Source organism: Sabethes cyaneus, chromosome 2 (assembly GCF_943734655.1).
Source record: "Sabethes cyaneus chromosome 2, idSabCyanKW18_F2, whole genome shotgun sequence".
Lineage (NCBI taxonomy): Eukaryota > Metazoa > Arthropoda > Insecta > Diptera > Culicidae > Sabethes > Sabethes cyaneus.
This window is the reverse complement of record NC_071354.1, coordinates 64,277,870-64,290,297: the sequence shown is the minus strand read 5'-3', so window position 1 is coordinate 64,290,297 and position 12,428 is coordinate 64,277,870. Positions and strand designations below refer to the sequence as shown.

The window sequence follows — 12,428 nt, the reverse complement described above, 5'->3', positions numbered from 1 at the left end:
GCAGGCATACAGCAGTACGGATTTAACGTTTGAATTAAAGATTCGGGTTTTCGTACGTAGAGTGATCTGGTTTGAGCGCCAAATGTTTGCCAAATGTCATGTCCTTGGGGTGGGTACGAAAGAAAACCCGTTGGCTTCGTAGCACTCCAGGACATCCTTTGAATAGTGGCACGAAGCTAGATCCAGCCTAGCCCTCGTGTTGCTTCAACAGAGGAAGCAGACGCTTCTGTAGACACTCCTTGAAGTTGATCTGCCCGTTAACAGTCCCGGTATTCTCGAACGGCGCACTGTATTTGCCACATGAGCAGATCGCTTGCCAAATCATGTATTTCTTGGCAAACTTTGAAAGTATCTGTATCCTTACTTCCTCCGGAACATCAAACTTGGGATGGGCGGTAAAGTACAGGAGCCCTAGAAGCTGCCGGAAGTTCGCCTTGACGTTAGTCTCATCATCCATGATGAGAGAGTTAAGAATTTTCTAGGTGCTTGATGCGCAAAATAAATTCGCGGCATTGCTTTTCGGGTGACGCCATTTTTTCCAATTTTCGAAAAACACCGCGATAAAAATACAGTGTAAACAATACATTCTAAACTACTTCTACTCAAATTTTCAAGAGAAAATACCCAATGGGTAATTTCCTACAGCGTTTCTTCCGTGATGCAATTTGACGTGTTGATTAACGCTGATCATCCCGCTGTTGAAGTGATAGTGGACCTGGCAGCCTCCTTTGAATTTGAAGATATTGTCGACGCAAGTGACTTAGATTTTCGAAGAGCAAATTTTTCTGCCTTAACCGAAAGAATCAGTCGAGTCGATTGGAGTTGCTTCGACCGTTTTGCGAATGTTAACAACGCTTTTTGTCACTTCACCCAAACCATGAAACACCTGATCTCCGATTGTGTTCCCACTCGTAGACCACCTCGTAAACCAGCGTGGGGCGATGCTCATTTGCGATTTTTGAAGCGCCCTAGATCTTCCGCTCTACGAAAGTACAGTAAGCTCCGATGTCCATTCTCTAAGCGACAGTTTAACATAGCCAGCAACAATTACAGAGCTTATAATCTACTTTTGTACAAAAGGTACACTTTACGAATGCAATCCAACTTGCGCAGGAATCCTAGATCATTCTGGTCATTTGTGAATTCTAGGAAAAACGAGGTAGGACTGCCTGTAAACATGTTTCTGGGTACCGTCTGTGCGAACACTGCCGTGGAAAAATGCGGGCTCTTTGTCACTCACTTCAAGAATTCTTTTAACACTTCTGTTGCTTCGGAAATGCAGACTGCATCTGAAATCAGAGATACTCCATGTGATGCGATCAACTTCAATATATTCTATATAAACGATCAACTCGTTGAAACCGCGATCAAAAAGCTCAAATATTCGTTCACTGCTGGATCTGACGGAATTCCTTCTTGTGTTCTGTAGAAATGTGTTGCAACTATTGTTCGCCCACTGGTGTTTTTATATGAAACTTCTCCAGCAGAATGTATTTCCTGAATCATGGAAAAAAATCCATCATGTTTCCCGTGCACAAAAAAAGGAGATAAGAGGAACGTGGAAAACTATCATTTTGTGCCTGCTCGAAAGTGTTGGAAATCATAGTCCACGATGCACTTTTTATGTGCAGTTCGCAGTACTTATCCGTTGATCAGCATGGATTTTTCCCTAGAAGATCAGTCGCCACTAATCTAAAGCAGTTTGTCTCGTTCTGCCGAAAACGTCATGGAGGAAAATGCGCAAGTGGATGTTATATATACAGACTTAAAAGCTGCCTTCGGTCGTGTTGATCACGCGATATTGTTAAATTGTATGGAGAAACTTGGAATTTCTGTCGCTTTTATCAGATGGATGAGGTCTTACCTCACTGACCGTAGTTTATGCGTTAAAATCGGTCCGGTAGAATCGGAACTGTTTTGTAATCTATCAGGGGTTCCACAAGGAAGCAACTTGGGCCCTTTGCTTTTCACATTATTCATCAACGAGCTCTCTATACTGCTGCCTGCTGGATGTCGTCTGTTTTACGCGGACGATGTTAAGATATACCTGCCAATAAAAATCACACTTGACTGTTTGAGATTGCAGCAGTTGGTTGACTATTTGAGGCGTGGTGTACGAATAATTTGTTAACAATCAGTGTACCCAAATGCAGTGTTATCTCGTTTTACCGCAAACTGAACCCGATTACCTTTAATTACTCTATTCTGGGTCATGCGCTGCAACGGGTTAATCATATTCGTGACCTGGGAGTGAATCTTGACTGCTATCACCTTTCGTTTGCACTTTGAAGAGATCATCTCAAAAGCTAACAGGCAACTCGGTTTCATCTTTAAAATAGCTAACGAGCTCCGCGATCCGTTTTGTCTTCGCTCGCTATACTGCGCATTGGTACGATCATTACTCCTCAATAGACTGGTGCCCGTTTCAAGCTAGCTGGATTGCGAAGATTGAAGCAATACAAAAAACCTTTGTTATAGTATAACAAAGGTAAAAAGTTCGTCCGTTATGCTCTTCGGATGCTACCGTGGAGCAACCCGCTGGACTTGCCTCCATATGACAACCGGTACAAATTGCTAGGACTTGAAACCCTCGAAAAGAGGCGTACGACTGCTCAAGTTGTGTTTGTTGCAGAGTTCCTGCTCGGGCATATTGACTGTCCGCCTATCCTGGAACAGCTGAATCTATACGCTCCGGAAAGGGCTCTTCGTACCAGGAATTTCCTTGATCTTGACGCTCGGAGAGTTAATTACGGTCGGTTTAGCCCGATAAGATATATGGCAGCTCAGTTCAACACCGTGTACGAGCTGTTCGCTTTTGACATCACCATAGCCACTTTTGAAAGACTACCCCTGCAGAGACGATAACTGTTTGCTGTTCAAGTGTAGTTTTGTGTAAAAGTATCGGTAACAATATGTAACTCTTAGTTAGTCTATATTAGTGTTCATCAAGACAATATTGTTTCGAATGAATTTTTATAAATAACAAATATGATTTTAAACAAATTAGGTCAATCTGTAAGCTTTGCTGAAGACTTGATGATTTTGATAATCACAAATAACAAACCTCATCAGTCAGTCAGACAGTTCTTACTCGTTACGTCATCCTTACGATTGAATGAAAGAAAAAATCACACATGGTCTAAGAGGGATTGAACTTGATGACTTTGATTCAGTGTTTTAGATATCGGAGAAGTGTCGATGGGGCAACTCAGGTTGTTAGAGAAGGCAATCAATACTCCGCTTTCGAAGAGCTGAAGTAAGTGAATCTTCAGTTTTCTTTTAAGACGGTTGTGTTTAAAGTCTCCTTGCAGTCCACGCACGCTCTGACAGTAGACCAGAAGCTTGAAAAAGTTCTGTTGTGGATCAGACACACAGCAAGAAGTAAGGCACGCATCAACAAAAGCATTGCTGAAGGATATGCGGATTTTCGATTTCGGCACAGACCGATTTTGGCAAAATATATTCCATATATTCCAAAGATATGCTTAAACATCAATCACCTTTCGCAAACATGTTCTTAATGACGAAAATGATTTTGAATGGTATTATTTTTATTGACGTAGGACTACGTCTTACCTGGGTTAGCATGATACTGATGCCGTTTTTTGAATTGAGTAGCAACTCTGGACTTTGAATTTAAACAATATAACTTTGTATGGCGTTTGGTATGAGTCATTTGGTAACCAGAAAAACCAAGTTAAAAAATTAAAGGCTATCGTGATTTTTTGTGTCGAAGTTTAACAATTATAGTTGCAATTAATATAAATATTCTGTTTAAAATAAAGATAATTAAGCAAAGTATCGTTGGCAATGCGTTACCCGTTGAGTTATGTTGGTATATCAGTTAAAAAACTCAATTGAAAATACCCTTAACAGTTAGTTGAAAGTTTTTAAACTGAATTATTTTGAAATTGCCACTGTAATTTGGTCAGCACAAGTCAGTGCAAACTTAAACGATACCCGCGAGCAAACGGCAAACCGCAAATCAAGTCAACAGATAACAAAGAAGCTTTCCTCGCATAGTCTAGCTAGCATACAAAAACATATAAATGTAGATGGACAGTTTATTCAATTCACACAAGACTCCAACCTGCTGTTGCAGTGCAGTTCGACTTGCTCGGGCAGCGAAGCGCAAAATATCACACCACGCCACCACCATAGTTGTTGGTGTGGCCTCATTTGAACTCCATTCTTCACAATTCGCTACTGCGCGCTATTCCATAAGAATTCCACCCGCTTTTGGATCTGGTACGCGTCGCCCGTGTCCCCTTCTAATTTTTCTTTCCCCCTTCCCGAGTAAACGACCACGACACGGCACCACACTCGCTTACTGGCTCTGGCTCTGGCTCTGTCTGATCCTAATACAAGGTGGCAGTTGTGACCGAGTAATAGTCTACTGCTCGTATCCTTGAGACAGTTTTTCAGCGTCATATTTTCTCTCCGAATCAGCTCCCGGTTTGATGGCGCCACCATCTCCGTCGTACCTAGCCAGTTAGCTAGCTAGCCTTTGAAGGCACGTTCATTTTTCGGCGTCACCAGCTGTGTTGTGTGTGTTATTTTATTTTTAGGTCATCGACTCTTTCTCCTCTCGCCGTCGTCGCGCGACGGCGGAGCAAATGTTTATATTTTCCCATTCTTCTTCGGTTGTGTTGTGATTGTGGTTTGGTTTTTTGATATTATTTTATAAGCGTGACCAAAATTTTTCCTTCAACTGAGTGATGTTTTTGAGAGTTTTGTTATCAAACTGGTGATACTTTTTCTTTTCGACATATAGATAGGTACTGTGTGTGATTTTGCATGAGCTTTCTTAATCGTTTGGAAAATTTCATCCGATGTACCGATGAATAGGTTAATTTGATTTTTTTTCGTAACTAAGGCATTCCATGGCAAATGATGAAAACTAAACGTTTTGTTGACTTGTCCATTCCGATTTACTTGAAACTTTTTCTAGATGTTCTATTTTAAAAATCTGTCATTTTAGGATAAGAATTATTTTTATAAGATCTTGAATGCGCTTTCAAAAAGCATCCAAAACTGGTACTAATGAATAAAATACTTTACATAGGAAATGTGGTTTGCTTGATCGAAACAGTGTCTTCGGCAAAGTTATAGATAATAGGGAAAACAAAAAAAAAAAAAATAAAAAAAAACTAATTTTATTATCTCGAAATATGCATATGCATAAAATTTAATTTTTTGCTATTGACCAACAATAATTAATACGGTAAGGGATCTAGTTTTTTGACCCTGTACTAGTTTCTGCACCACTGCACCCACTGAAATATACATCAAATAAGTTTTTATAACGGTAGTTTTTACAATTTATTTTGAAAAGACTCCTACCGTTCTCTCCGTAAATCGTAAAAACTACCGTTATAAAATCAGAGTGCTTCTCTGCAGATCTCGTTCGCTCCTTTCCTCAAGTGTGACCGATTCTCTTCCACTTACTTACTTACTTACTTAATACCTGCAGTTTTTGAATTGAATTGAAAATTCGAGTTTTCGCATGTAAAGTGATCTGCTTTGAGCGCCAAATGTTCGCAGATCTTGGGACCTTGAGATGGACTAGCTTATCTGGAACTCCTCTACGCCTAAGTGCGACCTAGATGTTCCCATACATTGCTGAAAAGCTAATGCATCATCTAGGCTGACAAATATGGGTCAGCTTTGAGTATCTCGGCTGAATTGTAGTCTGGTGCTCTATTGGATTTCATACTCTTGATGGATGCTACAATTTCATCCAGCGATGGCGCCTCCGAGTTGACACGATTAATTCGATGAATTGTAGGCGTCATACGCTGTTGGTTTTGTTGGTCTCTGACATCTGAAACTCGGAAGAGTCGTTCAAAATGTTCAGTCCATCGCTTAAGCCGTTCTGTACGGTCAGTCAGTAGCTGACCAGCTCTGTCCTTTAGCGGCATCTTTGTATTGATCCTGGCACCACTAAGGCGACGAGAAATAACGAATATCACCATTGGCGGCGGCGGTTTCCCCTTGTTCGGCTAGGGAGCTAGTCCAGGCTCTCTTGTCTCGCCTACAAACTCTTTTAACAGCCCTCTCAAGATCAACGTATCGTTGACGGGCAGCTGTCTTAGCCGATCTAGTTCGCGCTCGCTCAATGCAGGCTTTCGCCTCTCTCCACTCGTCGGTCTTCTTACAAGTTTTATCCGATATCCACTCCCTCCGCCCGCTGCGCGTTTTGCCGAGAGTTTCGTCACTAGTCGTGGTAAAGGAATTCTTGATGCCGGTCCATTGCTTTTCGACGGTTCCACTCCGAGGCTCGGGATACAGGTTGTTTGACAAAAACCCTTTTCATCTCAAGATTCTCCAATCCGCGAACGTCGTAACGGCACCCAACTTTCTACTCCCGACATTGGACTCGTGCGACGCTCAAACGTATCTCAGCGATAACAAGATCAAGTGGTCGGATGCAATATCAGCGCTGCGTTTGTTGCGTACATCTTGATGGCTCCTTCGCCATTTTCGGCTGATGCGGATGTCGATTTGGTTTTCTGTTCGGCCGTCGTGGGAAACCTACGTGACTTTATGTACTGGGCTATGGGAAAAGAGCGATCCACCAATGATCATGTTGTTATTGCTACAGAATTCTGTAAACAGTTCCCCGTTTACGCTCATCTCTCCTAGGTCATGGCGTCCCATGATGCGTTCAAGGTCTGCGTTGCTTGAACCAACCTTCGCGTTGAAGTCGCTCAAGTGTATTTGGATGCCCCCTTTCGGGATTTTCTCAACCACACTGTTTAGCTGGCTGTAAAAACTCCTGCAAGTCGGCAGCATCTGTTGGCGCATAGCACTGGATTGCTGTAAGGTTTCTAACCCATGTTCTGAATCTGGCAACGATTATTCTTCCGTTTATCGGTTCTCACTTCATCAGGGCTGCATGTGCCCCTGGGCTTTCTCGAGTAGCATTTTCACCTCGGATGCCAGAGTAGAGCAAGACCTGCCCGAATGATGTCTTGTGTTCACCAGTACCGGGCCAGCGGACCTCGCTCAGCCCCAAGATTTCAAGCTTCAGGCGGCCAGTTTCCCTTGCAAGTTGAGCCAGTTTGCACTGCTGATTCCGATTCGTGTTCGTATTTTCATGCTAAACGTCGTTGCTAATAATTCAGGTAGATTTTTTCTTCCATTTTCATTAACTTTTTGTTTTTCGGTACAGTAGATCCCTGTTAGCGTACGACAACCGAGGTTGCGTACTCCAGCTGGTACCACGTGGAGGTAGGGATAGGAGTTGGTGAACAGAGGTTGTGGAATGCACATGTTCACCCTTTGCCAGGCCTCTACGCTGACGTGACCCATGTAATCTGCCGAGCCATGGAGGCCGTTGTAAGCTCATTAATTTACAACCGCTAGGAGGAAGGCGCATTGTGACTGAAGCGTGTTTAATCGGCGATTTCCTTCAAGGGAATATTGACTGACTGTTCTGCACTGCTTAGTTGCCTTGATATCAATACTACTAACTAGAAGACGAAATCTCCGTAATCACATGGAAGTGTGTAAATTATGTAAGATCAAAAGAAAGAGTCCGTAATAGGTTTGACACGTTCTTTTGCATAAAAAGCGGCTTGAAAAAACATTTTTGGTTAAAATTTTCAAAGATAGTAATTAATTGGCATACACCCTCATCAAATAACCTATTTTCGAAAGCGTAATATTTGTAACGTTCGATGGGACAAAACCCTTGATACAGATAACGGTGTTATAGTATCGAGGAAAGAGATACATACTTAAGCAATAAACAGACGGCAGGATCGTGAGCCCTGACTCAACTCCCAAACTGTGAAGATCTGATTAATTTGTGGTATTGAAGAAACCAAGTTTACACCAGTTTATCATAGTGTTCCGCTATATGAAACATGATTTTTTTGACGTAGGACTACGTCTTACGGCAAGTTTTGAGATAGGGTGTCATTCCAAAAAATCGTTAAATGCGAGCGTCACGAAAAATGAAAGGTTTTGAGCGCTAATAGCTCAGCGGTTTTCCGATCGATTTTCAATATTCTTACTAAGAATTGACCCAAAAGAAGAAAAGTCTTGATTCTTGATGTTGAACTATTGAAAAATTGAAAATAATTAACCTATGTTTTACCAGAATTCTTGGTTGGAAGATTCTTTACGATGATCTAAACCCTATACCAATTTGACATCTGTGCTTGGGAAGCAAGCCAAAGCAAGTGACCAAGTTTCCTCATTTCAACAAGATTTCTTAACACCCCGGTTCAACCTAGACCATTTTGATGTCCTTGCTTGGGAAGTACGCCAGAGAGAGTAACAAAGCCCCCTCGTGCCAACAGATTTCTTACGAACGCGATTAAACCTAGTCCAATTTGATGTCTGTGTTAGTGAAGTGTGCCAGAAAAAATGACACAAGTTCGTTGTCCCAACAGATCGCAAATTCTTTACTGCAAGACGTTTAAACCTCGGCGAACTTGATATATGTGTTGGAAAAAAGTGCCACAGCTGTAGTGTTCGGTTATAATACGACTCTGTATGAATACGCATGCTTGCCGTTTTATTAGAAGTGTAGTGAAAAGATGTGCTGTTGATAAAATAGGATTGAATTGGTAAAATCACTTCAACGTGGGAAACCATGGGTAATAAAAACAATCTTTAATTTCAGTAAGGTAGCAGGAAAGCAATAGTTTGCGTTCTTAATTTTGTTAAATTGTTTTCAAATGTACAATGAATTGAACGTATGCAATGTTACTACTTTGATAAATGTTACATACAACGCATGTAGCATGTATATATGATGCATATAGCATGTATACATGAAGAATCGAATGATTACAAGCATGAATGCTACCCCTTGCTACCCCACGGACTTCCTCAAACTCTAAAAGAAAGAAACTTCTATTAAAATTCACATGATCGACCAGACGGGTCGACCGGCAACTTACGACTTCTTTACAAAAACAAATTCACACCTTCCGTGTAGCCCTAACTTCTACGTAAACATAGGAAATGTGCGGTGGCTCGCTATTGACAAATAAAAACACTTGACTTGCGCTGCCTATGTTGCGAAAAGAATAATAAACGCGACCATGCACGTTTTGGTGACTTTAGAAAAAATGACGAATTAGGTCAATGCTATAAGTGAAAATTTACCGCGGTTAATATCTTCCGGGACTTAAATCCGGGCAGGGTCGTTACACTTGGGATTCTATCCCAAGAGTTACCGGGGTCTGAAGAACAGTAAGGGTCTAAATATATTCCGCATTCAGTTGGAATATCTTTGGTAGTTTGTATGAAATTACGGGCCTGCTTAGTGAACTAATTAATTTATTTATTTTTCATCTCTCCATGATAAAACTCTGGCACAATCATCTGATTTGTTATTTTCTTTGTGATTTCCCCCTTTCAACCGGACGGAGATAATTTATGCCGCTTGAACCTGTGTCCTGAAGCGCTTGTGAATCAATGTTGTAACAGCAAACCGGTTTGGGAAAATGCACAACGATACCCTCACTTAGAACGATACGATTGTATAGATATGCTGTTGTAATGTGTTCAGAACTGATGTCTTGTAAGAAAAGGTGATGAAAGTGACGTAAATGTTGTGTTCGTGTTTTCGCATTTTCTGGTTTACTGTGGATATTATATGTAAATGTAACCTGAAATAAAAAATAAATAAAATGAACAAATTTTTATTCAACTAAAATGCATAGTATCAACTATCAAGTTGTACATATGCCGGTGAGCGTCTACCGATTGATATATTTTTTGCTTATTTGACCGCATATCAGTCGACCTAACAATATCATCCTGACGAGAATAAAGTTGCCAAAGGCATGCTAACGTTTTCCGAAAATTGTACCCACTAGCCGCTATTACGCACGCGAAAAGGTCGATAACATTAAGAGGAGGAACTGTATCTACATTCCCAGTCCTACGCCAAGCCTGTGTTTGTATTCCGAGATACAGATTCTTCTACTTTTTACTTTTATTTTTATGTTTTTTCAACAAAAAAGTTTTTTTCATAATGCAAATGATTTTCAGAAGGTAGCAAGTCGTAACCGAATTACGCGTATCCATAGGATCGCTGTAAGCTGTCGTGCAATTCTATTATCTACAATTTGTTGAAGACACCATTTGGACCAAACAAACCATATTTCCCATATATCCTAATATTCTGTTCATCAGTACCAATTTTTGGATAGGATTTTTGCGAACCTCCGTGGAATGCCTCAGCTCTGTGAAAACGTTTTTCCCGTGTATTAAATATTGTCCGAACAAAACATCTTTCATGTGCAAATGTATATTCAATTGTAAGCTGCATTGCCGCTATCAATTCAAATAACAGTGTAGTGTGTTTTTTCATATAGTATTTTTTGGTTTATTTGAAATAGTTCGTTTTGGTTTTAAATCTGATGGTATTAATTGAATTACGTGACAAGCTTGGTTTCAATTGCTTAGTTTTGTTTGTAAACTGTTTTTTGGATTCTAAGGGATGTTGAAAGACGGTGGAAATTGTTGCGAAAATACCTAGCACCAACAGCCGCTCGCCTACGAAGTCGCAAATTAAAAAGAAAAAGATTTTCTGTTATTGTTTTTTTCTCTCTTTTTTCTTTCTTTTATAGAAACACCATGGAATACTTCGCCGCCAAGGCCTCCAAGTCCGACTCAGTCGCAGACCAGCTTCGATACACTCTCACGTAAACTGACAACTGTTGAAAATTGAAAATTTAGTCTCTTTCGAACGTTCATAAATTGGATTGCGGTGTGAGCCAGTAGCGCCTAGTAGAGAGGAGAAAAGTTCCAATTGGTTTATGAATGTTTGAAAATCAAAATTGTTAGGTTGCAAAATTGATAGGATCTAGAAAGAGAGACGGTAGCCGATTTCGAGCGGTCTTCAGGTTAGCCACTGGTAAACCACTGCGAAATCGGGCCCGCTGAATGATGGAAATGATGAAAATAATTTATGCTACTGTTCGAAAAAGCTAAACTTTTAAGCGAAAACTGCATTAAAACCACAGAGTGCCTTATTAGCTCGTTAAGCAGGGACCACAACAGTTCATGTTTCGTTTGATTTCGGACATTGTTTGGTTTCATTCCGGAAAAACAACATTGTCGCTAAGAGTTTATTTGGTCATTGATAGAATTTCCGAAATACAAAACCAGCTCGAGTATCATTTTCCTGCCAGTCATTTCCAATCAAACGAGCACGTTTTACTACTAGAGCTTCACACTCCATTACATAGATCCTCGTATAATCGTGCGTGTGTGTATTCTATGGGAGAGATTGAGAGTCGCATAGTTAATTTTATTTTATTTCGTTGTATCACTAGTTAAATATAAGCTTCAGCAAACTGCAAGTAGTGGCTAAATCATATTTGCTGCTGCTTCGCAATACTGTAAGGTTGTTTTTCGAAAGCTACAAACACACATTGCTCGGTTTATTTTTGTCTGTGCAAAATCATTTGTTTGTCTATATTCAATATCGGTTAATTGTTTTTTTTTGTTGCCCTTATTTGTTTTGTGTATTATATAGACCAATAATAATATTTTATGTGTTCACTAATTTGGCTACCTCAAAGAACAACAACAATAATTAAACATTGTTTTTTTAATCATTGCACTTACGATTAGAAGTAACAGCTGGTGGTTGTGTTGTTTTTATCTAATATTTTCCTTAGAATAATTTGATTTTGCCTGTCCAGAAACTGCAGAATGAATGGCTTAGTATAGAAGTAACATGCATTAATCATTCAACTTCCTTCTATGATTGACAGTTCAAGAGTCATAAATTGTTGAAATAAGCGGCGTTTGAGGAAATCGGAAACTTTCCTTCATTTTTTTTTGGGAAATTAGGAAATCTCGAATATTTTAAATATTGTTTTCGTCCATGTCCATTAACTAAGGCCGAGGTTTGCTTTAAACGTTCCTATAAGCAGCATCAAGAGACATTGCATATATGTAATTAATAATGATGATTCATTCATAACAGCAAAGCGGTGATGCGTGCTGTGTCACTTAAGAACCTTGAGAAATTTCTAGACTAAGCCATTCTGACGTCAGCGATATGTGTAAGGCAGTAAATAGCGAAAAAATCGTTTAGTTCATATTATTTTTTATCATTTTAATCGTTCATGTATATAAACATTTTCATTTATATTTACCAAATGATTAGAAACAGCAGGTATCGTATGTCTTATAGGCATATAGATGTAGGAATGAGTTTTTATTTATCAATAATTTCTCTTACGACAGGAGCTAGCTATAGCGAGGATTTTTGTAAATAGCTTTTAAGAGGACTAGCAACAACTAACAACTTGATTGAGAGCTATTCACCAACAGAGAAGCCCACTCTGCCGTGGTATCGTGTTTTGAGTAAATTTTAATATAATGCATCTCTTTTTGTTTCTTTCCCAACACCATTCAATCTTGATCATTGTTCCTGCTTTGGTATCGTA

At 39.9% G+C, this 12,428-nt stretch overlaps 1 protein-coding gene across 5 annotated transcripts in view; it reads left to right on the top strand.

Annotated features, from left to right (window-relative positions):
- Positions 1 to 12,428, top strand: part of LOC128738173 (protein argonaute-2) — a 119,256-nt gene that overhangs the window by 81,044 nt on the left and 25,784 nt on the right. For 4 of the 5 annotated variants that reach the window (XM_053833090.1, XM_053833088.1, XM_053833089.1 and 1 more), the window contains one exon: positions 10,596 to 10,670. The exons of the other annotated variant lie outside the window; for it this stretch is intronic. In XM_053833090.1, the coding sequence (XP_053689065.1) occupies positions 10,596 to 10,670 (75 nt within the window). The remainder of the gene's footprint in view (positions 1 to 10,595; positions 10,671 to 12,428) is intronic. 5 annotated transcript variants of the gene reach the window in all.